At 47.7% G+C, this 13,601-nt stretch overlaps 1 protein-coding gene across 1 annotated transcript in view; it reads left to right on the top strand.

Annotated features, from left to right (window-relative positions):
* The window catches only part of LOC106594110 (protein sidekick-2), a 416,824-nt gene extending 408,836 nt beyond the window's left edge, over window positions 1-7,988 (top strand). The window contains exon 45 of the mRNA XM_045719726.1: window positions 5,600-7,988. Within this exon, the coding sequence (XP_045575682.1) occupies window positions 5,600-6,133 (534 nt within the window). The 3' untranslated portion in view covers window positions 6,134-7,988. The remainder of the gene's footprint in view (window positions 1-5,599) is intronic.
* The last annotated feature ends 5,613 nt before the right edge of the window (window positions 7,989-13,601 follow it).

Here is a 13,601-nt window from a genome sequence, read left to right as displayed (position 1 = left end):
GGTACAGTTACTGTAGGGGACAGGTACAGTTACTATAGCCGATAGGTACAGTTACTGTAGATTACAGCAGCCTGACTGAGAAGCCCTCTGAGATATCAGACTCAGAGGCACAGTTACTGTAGCCGATAGGTACAGTTACTGTAGACAACAGGTACAGTTACTGTAGTCGACAGGTACAGTTACTGTAGGCGAGAGGTAAAGTTACTGTAGACGACAGGTACAGTTACTATATCCTACAGGTACAGTTACTGTAGCGTACAGGTACAGTTACTGTAGCCGACAGGTACAGTTACTGTAGCCGACAGGTACAGTTACTGTAGCCGACAGGTACAGTTACTGTAGACTACAGGTACAGTTACTGTAGGGGACAGGTACAGTTACTGTAGCCGACAGGTACAGTTACTGTAGCCGACAGGTACAGTTACTGTAGCCGACAGGTACAGTTACTGTAGCCTACAGGTACAGTTACTGTAGCCGACAGGTACAGTACATAAACCCATCATGAGCTGAATTCTGTCAGAGTTTAGCGATCACTGTAACGTCTTTAACTATTGTAATGTCTTGTTATATCCTCACCTTCCCCCCTCTCATGTAGAACTGGTCAGAACCAATACATTGTCAGTACGAGGGGTCAGTTTCAAGTGAGCACCAATACATTGTCAGTACGAGGGGTCAGTTTCAAGTCAGAACCAATACATTGTCAGTACGAGGGGTCAGTTTCAAGTCAGAACCAATACATTGTCAGTACGAGGGGTCAGTTTCAAGTCAGAACCAATACATTGTCAGTACGAGGGGTCAGTTTCAAGTCAGAACCAATACATTGTCAGTACGAGGGGTCCGTTTCAAGTCAGAACCAATACATTGTCAGTACGAGGGCTCAGTTTCAAGTCAGAACCAATACATTGTCAGTACGAGGGGTCAGTTTCAAGTCAGAACCAATACATTGTCAGTACGAGGGGTCAGTTTCAAGTCAGAACCAATACATTGTGAGTACGAGGGGTCAGTTTCAAGTCAGAACCAATACATTTTCAGTACGAGGGGTCAGTTTCAAGTCAGAACCAATACATTGTCAGTACGAGGGGTCAGTTTCAAGTCAGAACCAATACATTGTCAGTACGAGGGCTCAGTTTCAAGTCAGAACCAATACATTGTCAGTACGAGGGCTCAGTTTCAAGTCAGAACCAATACATTGTCAGTACGAGGGGTCAGTTTCAAGTCAGAACCAATACATTGTCAGTACGAGGGGGCAGTTTCAAGTCAGAACCAATACATTGTCAGTACGAGGGGTCAGTTTCAAGTCAGAACCAATACATTGTCAGTACGAGGGGTCAGTTTCAAGTCAGAACCAATACATTTTCAGTACGAGGGGTCAGTTTCAAGTCAGAACCAATACATTGTCAGTACGAGGGGTCAGTTTCAAGTCAGAACCAATACATTGTCAGTACGAGGGGTCAGTTTCAAGTCAGAACCAATACATTGTCAGTACGAGGGGTCAGTTTCAAGTGTGTCACCACCAACTAGAATGGCCTGTTATTGACATAAGATAGCTGACATGACTGACATTTCTCCCTCCCACTCTGAGTTTCTTATTTATCATTATGTCTCTCTCTGTCTTTCCACCCTTTTTCTCTTTCTCTCCCCCTCTCTATCCCCCCCTTTCTCACTCTCTCTTTCTCTGTTTTTATATGAGTTATTATTTATCCCATGGGAAGGAAGGATTTGTCTGATTCTCATGTCCTCAACCCCTCATGGCTTCAGTACCAGTTCATTCTCAGACTCAAACAGGAAATGTCATGTTAATCTGGGGTACTTGACGTGTCAGTGTGTAGCAGACTGAGTTTTGCACTTTTAGGACTATTCTGTTGGTTCCATTGCACCAGGCAAGCTCAATCATACAGAGCTCAAACAAGGATAAGGAACAAAATAGAATGAGAACCCAGGTGTAGCATGTAGAATAGTGAAACAGACTGTTCAGGGACATTGAGAAGGTTCAATAGTAACATGCTGTAAAGCAATACATCCTTCTAATTGGCTCCTTTGTGCACAGCAATCATGATGTCACATATGTAAGCACATCGTACGATCAGGTCAAACAAAAACGTTTAAAATTAAACTTGTTCTATCTTACCAAAGAACAACAAATCTAAATGTGTGTGTGTGTGTGTGTCATCCTATCCCCTGTACCCTCAGCAGTATTAATGGTCTATTAGCTAGACAGACAGATGTTGTAGTTTCCAGCAGGAAAGAGACAGTTCATTTATTTGTCTTAGTGTCAGGTAAACAGTGACTGCCATGCAGGGGAGTAGAATAACAGTAGTTTGGGGCTCCTTGGAGAGAGAGCAGTGTTTATTCAGAGTTGGGTTGAACAATGTTGTGACTGTGCTGTACAGGTAGCTGCAAACACAGACAGCCAGGGTGTTGGAAGACAGATGTTACAGATGTTACTCTGACAGAGTCCCATACCCTCCCCTCTCTCCCCAACGTTCCCTCTCTTCCCAGCGTAACCCCTTTCTTCCCAGCGTTCTCCCTCTCTTTCCAGCGTTCTCCCTCTCTTCCCAGCATTCTCCCTCTCGTCCCGGCATTCTCTCTTTCCAGCGTTCTCCCTCTCTTTCCAGCGTTCTCCCTCTCTTCCCAGCGTTCTCCCTCTCTTCCCAGCATTCTCCCTCTCTTCTCAGCATTCTCCCTCTCTAATCAGCATTCTCCCTCTCTTCCCAGCGTTCTCCGTCTCTTGCTAGTGTTCTCCCTCTCTTCCGAGCATTCTCCCTCTCTTCTCAGCATTCTCTCTCTCTTCCCAGCGTTCTCCCTCTCTTCCCAGCGTTCTCCCTCTCTTCTCAGCGTTCTCCCTCTCTAATCAGCATTCTCCCTCTCTTCCCAGCGTTCTCCGTCTCTTCCTAGTGTTCTCCCTCTCTTCCCAGCGTTCTCCCTCTCTTTCCAGCGTTCTCCTTCTCTTTCCTGCGTTCTCCCTCTCTTCCCAGTGTTCTCCCTCTCTTCTCAGCATTCTCCCTCTCTTCCCAGCGTTCTCCCTCTCTTCCCAGCGTTCTCCCTCTCTTCCCATTGTTCTCCCTCTCTAATCAGCGTTCTCCCTCTCTAATCAGCATTCTCCCTCTCTTCCCAGCGTTCTCCGTCTCTTCCTAGTGTTCTCCCTCTTTTCTCAGCGTTCTCCCTCTCTAATCAGCATTCTCCCTCTCTTCTCAGCATTCTCCCTCTCTAATCAGCATTCTCCCTCTCTTCCCAGCGTTCTCCGTCTCTTCCTAGTGTTCTCCCTCTCTTCCCAGCGTTCTCCCTCTCTTCCCAGCGTTCTCCGTCTCTTCCTAGTGTTCTCCCTCTCTTCCCAGCGTTCTCCCTCTCTTCCCAGCGTTCTCCCTCTCTTTCCAGCGTTCTCCCTCTCTTTCCAGCGTTCTCCCTCTCTTCCCAGCATTCTCTCTCTTCCCAGCATTCTCCCTCTCTTCCCAGCATTCTCCCTCTCTTCTCAGCGTTCTCCCTCTCTAATCAGCATTCTCCCTCTCTTCCCAGCGTTCTCCGTCTCTTGCTAGTGTTCTCCCTCTCTTCCGAGCATTCTCCCTCTCTTCTCAGCATTCTCCCTCTCTTCCCAGCGTTCTCCCTCTCTTCCCAGCGTTCTCCCTCTCTTCCGAGCATTCTCCCTCTCTAATCAGCATTCTCCCTCTCTTCCCAGCGTTCTCCGTCTCTTCCTAGTGTTCTCCCTCTCTTCCGAGCATTCTCCCTCTCTTCTCAGCATTCTCCCTCTCTTCCCAGCGTTCTACCTCTCTTTCCAGCGTTCTCCTTCTCTTTCCTGCGTTCTCCCTCTCTTCCCAGTGTTCTCCCTCTCTTCTCAGCGTTCTCCCTCTCTTCCCAGCGTTCTCCCTCTCTTCCCAGCGTTCTCCCTCTCTTCCCAGCGTTCCCCCTCTCTTCTCAGCGTTCTCCCTCTCTAATCAGCATTCTCCCTCTCTTCCCAGCGTTCTCTGTCTCTTCCTAGTGTTCTCCCTCTCTTCCCAGCGTTCTCCCTCTCTTCCCAGCGTTCTCCCTCTCTTTCCAGCGTTCTCCCTCTCTTTCCAGCGTTCTTCCTCTCTTCCCAGCATTCTCCCTCTCTTCCCAGCATTCTCCCTCTCTTTCCAGCGCTCTCCCTCTCTTCCCAGTGTTCTCCCTCTCTTCTCAGCAGATGTAATAAAGTTCAGTGGCTTGGAAGACATTTCAGATTAATGTCTGGAACGGAGCGAATGAAACCGCATCAAACAGATGGAAACCATTCCACTCATTCCGCTCCAGCCATTACCACGAGCCCATCCTCCGTAATTGAGGTGCCACCATCCTCCTGTGATAGTTGTATTGTTCTCTGTCCATCTATAGGAGACTCTTGTTTACACGTATCAGATCGGTGCTCCTCAGGGCTTTGGGTGAGGTCCTGCTGTCTGTTAGCTGTGTGTTAGCTCTCTGTTAGATGTGTGTTAGCTGTCTGTTAGCTGTGTGTTAGCTGCTGGAAGACAGATCCCAGATAGTAGTAGGTCCTGCTGTCTGTTAGCTGTCTGTTAGCTGTGTGTTAGCTGTCTGTTAGCTGTGTGTTATCTGTCTGTTAGCTGTGTGTTAGCTGTCTGTTAGCTGTCTGTTAGCTGTCTGTTAGCTGTGTGTTAGCTGTGTGTTAGCTGTCTGTTAGATGTGTTTTAGCTGTCTGTCAGCTGTGTGTTAGCTGTGTGTTAGCTGTCTGTTAGCTGTGTGTTAGCTGTCTGTCACCTGTGTGTTAGCTGTCTGTCACCTGTGTGTTAGCTGTCTGTCACCTGTGTGTTAGCTGCTGGGAGACAGATCACAGATAGTAGTAGCCTAATCCACAGTCTTGAGTTTTCTCAGTTAGATGAAGACCATTATTACTTGTTTGTAATCATGCCCTTTAGACCTGTAGAACAAAGCCTTTAGTAAATCAGGTTGACAATGAATCATAATTCCCATAGGAAGTCTTAATCTTCCTATTGTGTTATCTGAAACTGTATTTGATGTAGCTAGTATCTACATCCCCCGTTCTCACTCCTTATCTGAAACTGTGCTTGATGTAGCTAGTATCTACACCCACCGTTCTCACTCCTTATCTGAAACTGTGCTTGATGTAGCTAGTATCTACACCCACCGTTCTCACTCCTTATCTGAAACTGTGTTTGATGTAGCTAGTATCTACACCCACCGTTCTCACTCCTTATCTGAAACTGTGTTTGATGTAGCTAGTATCTACACCCACCGTTCTCACTCCTTATCTGAAACTGTGTTTGATGTAGCTAGTATCTACACCCACCGTTCTCACTCCTTATCTGAAACTGTGTTTGATTTAGCTAGTATCTACACCCACCATTCTCACTCCTTATCTGAAACTGTGTTTGATTTAGCTAGTATCTACACCCACCGTTTTCACTCCTTATCTGAAACTGTGTTTGATTTAGCTAGTATCTACACCCACCGTTCTCACTCCTTATCTGAAACTGTGTTTGATGTAGCTAGTATCTACACCCACCGTTCCCACCGTTCTCACTCCTTATCTGTGTTTGATGTAGCTAGTATCTACACCGACTAAGTTCTCATTCCTCAACTAAAACCACTATTCCTTTTTGTCCAACCCCAGGGCAGCGACAGCGAGTACGAGGTGGATCAGAACCGGGGTGGGCAGCCGAAGACCCACTCCTTTGTCAACCACTACATCAGTGACCCCACCTACTATAACTCCTGGCGCCGCCAGCAGAAGGGCGTCTCCCGCCCCCCGGCCTACGGATATACCCAGCCAGAGCCGCTGCACCCCCAACCCCTGGATGATCAGGACCCCATCCAGCCCACCACCAACACCACCCCGAGACACCCTCCACCCCTGCCCCCACTACCCCCCCTGCTGCCCCGGGCCCTCTCTCCATCCCCCCAGCCCCAGGGCCTCCAGGGGCTCCATAGCCAAGGGGGTCTCATCCAGGGTCTGGCACCCCAGTGTCAGGGCACACTATTCAGGCCAAAGGGCAGCCGGACTCCCACTCCCTCGCTGCTGTCCTGTTCTGTGTCTGAACCCCCCAGCCAGCATGGGACCCTCCTGTACAGCAGTAGGCCTCCAAGCAGCCTGGGCTGTTCCTCCACGCAGCAGCCTCCTACCGCGGGATTCTCCTCTTTCGTTTGAACCACGTTTAACACACTGCTCCCAGTAGGAACATACATCCCAGAGGTCTCTTTTATCCCTCATTCACACTATAGGGCTGACCCTGAGCTCTATTGGTCTGGCTACCCCTCATTCACACTATAGGGCTGACCCTGAGCTCTATTGGTCTGGCTACCCCTCATTCACACTATAGGGCTGACCCTGAGCCCTACTGGGCTGGCTACCCCTCATTCACACTATAGGGCTGACCCTGAGCTCTATTCGGCTGGCTACCCCTCATTCACACTATAGGGCTGACCCTGAGCCCTATTGGGCTGGCTAGCCCTCATTCACACTATAGGGCTGACCCTGAGCCCTATTGGGCTGGCTAGCCCTCATTCACACTATAGGGCTGACCCTGAGCCCTATTGGGCTGGCTAGCCCTCATTCACACTATAGGGCTGACCCTGAGCCCTATTGGGCTGGCTAGCCCTCATTCACACTATAGGGCTGACCCTGAGCCCTATTGGGCTGGCTAGCCCTCATTCACACTATAGGGCTGACCCTGAGCCCTATTGGGCTGGCTAGCCCTCATTCACACTATAGGGCTGACCCTGAGCCCTATTGGGCTGGCTAGCCCTCATTCACACTATAGGGCTGACCCTGAACCCTACTGTGCTGGCTTGGACAGTTTCTTTTCACATGATCCTGTCCAACATGGTTCCATCTACTATAGTGGATGTGTAACCTGGCCAGCGCCGTACAGCTCACTTTAGCTCATAGTGAAAAGGGGATTCTTTTGTTGTAGTTGGTTTACATTTTTTTCTGCTTGTTTCTTAATGACAACTATTTTTAAAGGTGTTCTCTCGATATTATAGTAAACATTGCAGGCATCTTAGATATTATTTTTTCGCTCTCCCGTGTGTGTGTGTGTGTGTGTGTGTGTGTGTGTGTGTGTGTGTGTGTGTGTGTGTGTGTGTGTGTGTGTGTGTGTGTATGATTGAGCAAGAGAGAGTGAGAGAGAGAAAGAGTGAGTGTGACAGAGAGAGAGAGAGAGAGAGAGAGAGAGTTTCATTTTGTTTTAAAAGACAATCATTCAGAATGTTTATGATGCTTGGCACATTAATAATAGTATTTTACATGACAGCCACGACACGTGAACCAGGAAATTAGTATTTAAAGTGCAGCCTATATGAACAAGAGAACAGTACCACATCACAAAGGATCAGTGGACTGTGGACTATGTCTTACAGAGAATGACAGAAAACACAATTAAAGGGGAAAAGACTCAATGTGGGCTAGAAATATGAACCAAGGACAAACGTAAGAGTCAACTGTAACATGACGAATGACATTTGGTACCACGACACTCAATCAGCTACAACGGCTTCAACACCTTTGATGTTCTTCTCACTTAAACCCAAAACATTGTTGCTATTTTATATGTACATATGTGATATGCATTTGTCTTCATTTTGATGAACAGATATTTATTTCTTAATGGTATCTATCAATCACTTCTGTAATGGTAATGTTATCAATCTCATTAAAAAAGTATTGCATAATGTTATCTGTGTGCTTACAGCTACAGTACATTCCTCTGCAACTGCATAATGTTGAATGTGGTTTTTCAACACTTTACAATATGATTTAGGCTTAATTCCACCTATACATAGATAAACACCCACATTTGTTGTATTATAATATTCATTTGACCAAAGTATTATGGGACATTTCTAACGGGATGGAAACCATTGGAAGAAGGTGCCTGATCACATTAAAGGTCCATAAGGACACTTATATCACCTGTGTTGTTGTGTGCTGAAACTCACTGTACACATCAGAACCACATGACCATGGTACTACTGCAACAATAAATTATTTTATTTTCTACAAATTGTTTCTTTGAATGCCTCAAATTGTAAGCCTTGAAATAGATACCCAGACTCTGTTGAATGTTCCTGCAGTTTATTCAGTTTCTACCTGAAAGGTCAGCCTCATAGGTCTGGAGCAGATATCAAGGCACTCGCTAAAGTTAAATAATCAGGTTCAGCCTCATAGGTCTGGAGCAGATATCAAGGCACTCACTAAAGTTAAATAATCAGGTTCAGCCTCATAGGTCTGGAGCAGATATCAAGGCACTCGCTAAAGTTAAATAATCAGGTTCAGCCTCATAGGTCTGGAGCAGATATCAAGGCACTCGCTAAAGTTAAATAATCAGGATCAGCCTCATAGGTCTGGAGCAGATATCAAGGCACTCGATAAAGTTAAATAATCAGTAATATGTTGAAGTATGAATAACATGAACTTGTCCATGTTTATGTACAGTAGCTAGGCAACACTACTGAAAGAACCCCATCCTCCTTCACATAGAACACAACTCTGTCAGAGCCAGAGCCATAAAGATGACTGACACTAGATGCTAATAGGCAGATAGCTGACCTGATTCTTCCCAGCCACATCAGAGACAGAGCAGAGACAGGACAGAGACAGAGCAGAGACAGAGCAGACAGGGACAGAGACCGAACAGAGCCGAGATGAGACATGGACAGAGACAGAACAGAGCCGAGCCGAGATGAGACAGGGACAGAGAAGAGAAGAGACAGAGACGAGACAGAGACGAGACAGAACAGAGCAGAGACAGAGCAGAGACAGAGACAGAACAGAAAAGAGGGTGACAGAACAGAGCAGAGACAGAGCAGAGACGGAACAGAACAGAAAAGAGGGTGACAGAACAGAAAGGTGACTGAGACAGAGACAGAACAGAACAGAAAAGAGGGTGACAGAACAGAAAGGTGACAGAGACAGAACAGAACAGAAAAGAGGGTGACAGAACAGAAAGGTGACTGAGACAGAGACAGAACAGAACAGAAAAGAGGGTGACAGAACAGAAAGGTGACAGAGACAGAACAGAACAGAAAAGAGAGTGACAGAACAGAAAAGTGACAGAGACAGAGACAGAACAGAAAAGTGACTGAGACAGAACAGAACAGAAAAGTGACTGAGACAGAGACAGAACAGAAAAGTGACTGAGACAGAACAGAACAGAAAAGTGACTGAGACAGAGACAGAACAGAAAAGAGACAGAGACAGAACAGGGGAGTAGGGCTGACAGGGGAGAAGGGAGGATGACAGGGGAGAAGGGAGGATGACAGGGGAGAAGGGAGGATGACAGGGGAGAAGGGAGGATGACAGGGGAGAAGGGGGATGACAGGGGAGAAGGGAGGATGACAGGGGAGAAGGGAGGATGACAGGGGAGAAGGGGGGGATGACAGGGGAGAAGGGGGGGATGACAGGGGAGAAGGGGGATGACAGGGGAGAAGGGAGGATGACAGGGGAGAAGGGAGGATGACAGGGGAGAAGGGAGGATGACAGGGGAGAAGGGGGATGACAGGTGAAAAGGGGGGGATGACAGGGGAGAAGGGGAGAAGGGGGATGACATGGGAGAAATGGGGATGACAGGGGAGAAGGGGGGATGACAGGGGAGAAGGGGGATGACAAGGAGAAGGGAGGATGACAGGGGAGAAGGGAGGATGACAGGGGAGAAGGGAGGATGACAGGGGAGAAGGGGGATGACATGGGAGAAATGGGGATGACAGGGGAGAAGGGGGGATGACAGGGGAGAAGGGGGATGACATGGGAGAAATGGGGATGACAGGGGAGAAGGGGGGATGACAGGGGAGAAGGGGGGATGACATGGGAGAAATGGGGATGACAGGGGAGAAGGGGGGATGACAGGGGAGAAGGGGGATGACAAGGAGAAGGGAGGATGACAGGGGAGAAGGGGGGGATGACAGGGAGAAGGGAGGATGACAGGGGAGAAGGGGGATGACAGGGGAGAAGGGGGGATGACAGGGGAGAAGAGGATGATAGGGGAGAAGGGGAGATGACAGGGGAGAAGAGGATGACAGGGGAGAAGGGGGTGATAGGGGAGAATGGGGGATGACGGGAGAAGGGGATGATAGGGGAGAATGGGGAATGACAGGGGAGAAGGGGATGATAGGGAGAATGGGGGATGACAGGGGAGAAGGGAGGATGATAGGGGAGAATGGGGGATGACAGGGGAGAAGGGAGGATGACAGGGGAGAATGGGGGATGACAGGGGAGTAGGGAGATTGATAGGGGAGAATGGGGGATGACAGGGGAGAAGGGAGGATGAAAGGGGAGAGTGGGGGATGACAGGGAGTAGGGAGATTGATAGAGGAGAATGGGGGATGACAGGGGAGAAGGGAGATGAAAGGGGAGAAGGGAGGATGAAAGGGGGAGGGTGGGATAGTAAGCCTGGAGATAATCTCTTTCTTTCTAACCGGAAAATCTGTATCCTTAGTAGAGGGGAAGGAGAGAGACGAGAGACAACAAAAAGAGAGAGGGGTTGAGAGAGAGAGAGAGAGAGAGAGAGAGAGAGAGAGAGAGAGGTGGGTACAACGAAATGAGAGGCCCGGTCTACAATCCACAGGAAGCTCCAGAAAGCTTATATTTTGCAGAAGCCCTCCTCTGACGGCAGTAATTGGACAGAAAGACAGATCCTTGGCAAATCGTTAATGCATCCACAAACCCAAACAGAGCACTGCAGTTGTCTAGAGATTCTCATTAAGATCCAACTCACAGGGCCAGGAGCCGGATGGAGTGAGGGAGAGAGGGAGAGAGAGAGAGAGAGAGAGAGAGAGAGAGAGAGAGAGAGAGAGAAAGAGAGTGGGAGAAAGAGAGAGTGGGAGAGAGCGAGAGAGAGAGAAAGAAAGAATACACTGGGAACTCGGCCAACAAGGAAAGGAAATGGCTATAAAATATGACTGATGGACATTGGCTGTTTAAATACAGTCCATCATGCTGTTCATTTCATTGCAGAAAGTACATGAGGGAGGAGAAAGAGAGAGGGGGATAAGGGGGGAGTTTACAGTAAAGTGCTTGTCATCATAAAGTTCATCACGCATCTTTTACAACAATTGAATTGTCTGAAAAAGTATTTTCCTAAATCATACTATGGATAGAGATGATGAATTAATTCACTGACTGTTCTTTCCTAGTGACTTGAACATTAGTTTTTTCTAGTGTCATCATCTATCACTCAACAGCAGCCCTGCCAGTCAGAGTAACAGAGGGGGCTGATTCTGAATAACTATATAGTCTAATGGCCATATCATCACAGACATTGTTAGGCCAGGTGTAGGATGGTTATTCTAACCTGGATTGTTAGGCCAGGTGTAGGATGGTTATTCTAACCTGGATTGTTAGGCCAGGTAGGGGATGCTTACTCTAACCTGGATTGTTAGGCCAGGTGTAGGATGGTTATTCTAACCTGGATTGTTAGGCCAGGTGTAGGATGGTTATTCTAACCTGGATTGTTAGGCCAGGTCTGGGATGCTTACTCTAACCTGGATTGTTAGGCCAGGTGTTGTATGCTTACTCTAACCTGGATTGTTAGGCCAGGTGTGGGATGCTTACTCTAACCTGGATTGTTAGGCCAGGTGTTGTATGCTTACTCTAACCTGGATTGTTATGCCAGGTATGGGATGCTTACTCTAACCTGGATTGTTAGGCCAGGTGTAGGATGCTTACTCTAACCTGGATTGTTAGGCCAGGTATGGGATGCTTACTCTAACCTGGATTGTTAGGCCAGGTGTAGGATGGTTATTCTAACCTGGATTGTTAGGCCAGGTGTAGGATGGTTACTCTAACCTGGATTGTTAGGCCAGGTGTAGGATGCTTACTCTAACCTGGATTGTTAGGCCAGGTGTAGGATGCTTACTCTAACCTGGATTGTTATGCCAGGTGTAGGGATGGTTCCTCTAACCTGGATTGTTAGGCCAGGTGTAGGATGCTTACTCTAACCTGGATTGTTAGGCCAGGTCTGGGCTGGTTCCTCTAACCTGGATTGTTAGGCCAGGTGTAGGATGGTTATTCTAACCTGGATTGTTAGGCCAGGTGTAGGATGGTTACTCTAACCTGGATTGTTAGGCCAGGTGTAGGATGCTTACTCTAACCTGGATTGTTAGGCCAGGTGTAGGATGCTTACTCTAACCTGGATTGTTATGCCAGGTGTAGGATGGTTCCTCTAACCTGGATTGTTAGGCCAGGTGTAGGATGCTTACTCTAACCTGGATTGTTAGGCCAGGTCTGGGATGGTTCCTCTAACCTGGATTGTTAGGCCAGGTCTGGGATGGTTCCTCTAACCTGGATTGTTAGGCCAGGTGTAGGATGGTTCCTCTAACCTGGATTGTTAGGCCAGGTGTAGGATGGCTATTCTAACCTGGATTGTTAGGCCAGGTGTGGGATGGTTACTCTAACCTGGATTGTTAGGCCAGGTGTAGGATGCTTACTCTAACCTGGATTGTTATGCCAGGTGTAGGATGCTTACTCTAACCTGGATTGTTAGGCCAGGTGTAGGATGGTTATTCTAACCTGGATTGTTAGGCCATGTGTAGGATGCTTACTCTAACCTGGATTGTTAGGCCAGGTCTGGGATGGTTACTCTAACCTGGATTGTTAGGCCAGGTGTGGGATGCTTACTCTAACCTGGATTGTTAGGCCAGGTGTGGGATGCTTACTCTAACCCGGATTGTTAGGCCAGGTGTAGGATGGTTCCTCTAACCTGGATTGTTAGGCCAGGTGTGGGATGCTTACTCTAACCTGGATTGTTAGGCCAGGTCTGGGATGGTTACTCTAACCTGGATTGTTAGGCCAGGTGTGGGATGCTTACTCTAACCTGGATTGTTAGGCCAGGTCTGGGATGGTTCCTCTAACCTGGATTGTTAGGCCAGGTCTGGGATGGTTCCTCTAACCTGGATTGTTAGGCCAGGTCTGGGATGGTTCCTCTAACCTGGATTGTTAGGCCAGGTGTAGGATGGTTCCTCTAACCTGGATTGTTAGGCCAGGTGTGGGATGGTTCCTCTAACCTGGATTGTTAGGCCAGGTGTGGGATGCTAACTCTAACCTGGATTGTTAGGCCAAAACACAACGTGCAGAACGAACGGCCGAATGAATGAACTGCAGAAGACCTTCAGATGGACCTTGGGCTGGGTACGCTCACTAAAACTTTGAGGACCATATGGTTCTGAATAAGGTTGAATATTTTCCATCAAATCTACCAATTCTGTAAGAAATTTGCAAGCTTCTCCCGGGCATCCTGGGTATTCCTGTTCAACTGACGTAATTCTGACGTAATTATACCTCATTTAGTTGATGTAGCCTGGTTTTAAAAGTAGGCCTATGAAGCTCTGTTGGCTGAGCGGTAAAATATGATGTGGTTATTATTACAGCCTAGTGAAAATGACATTAGTTTGAGTCTACCTTTGACTGAAAGATGTTAACCAGCTTGTTAAGTCCTTTTCTCTCCCCTTGTACCTGGCTATCAGGGGGATTTGGAAAGGTTGTGGCTGTTTTTAGATTATGATAACCCGCTTACTGTGGCATATCCGATGCTGCGTTTAATAAACAGACTAACAATAGCAGCACAAGCATAGATTCAGCACCATGGATAGAGCCGCGGTTGATCACTCCCCCGCAAATCTGA

The sequence above is a fragment of the Salmo salar genome, chromosome ssa06, assembly GCF_905237065.1.
Source record: "Salmo salar chromosome ssa06, Ssal_v3.1, whole genome shotgun sequence".
In the NCBI taxonomy this organism is placed as follows: Eukaryota; Metazoa; Chordata; class Actinopteri; order Salmoniformes; family Salmonidae; genus Salmo; species Salmo salar.
Note: the sequence above shows the minus strand (reverse complement) of the source record. Positions and strands in the feature narration are given on the sequence as shown.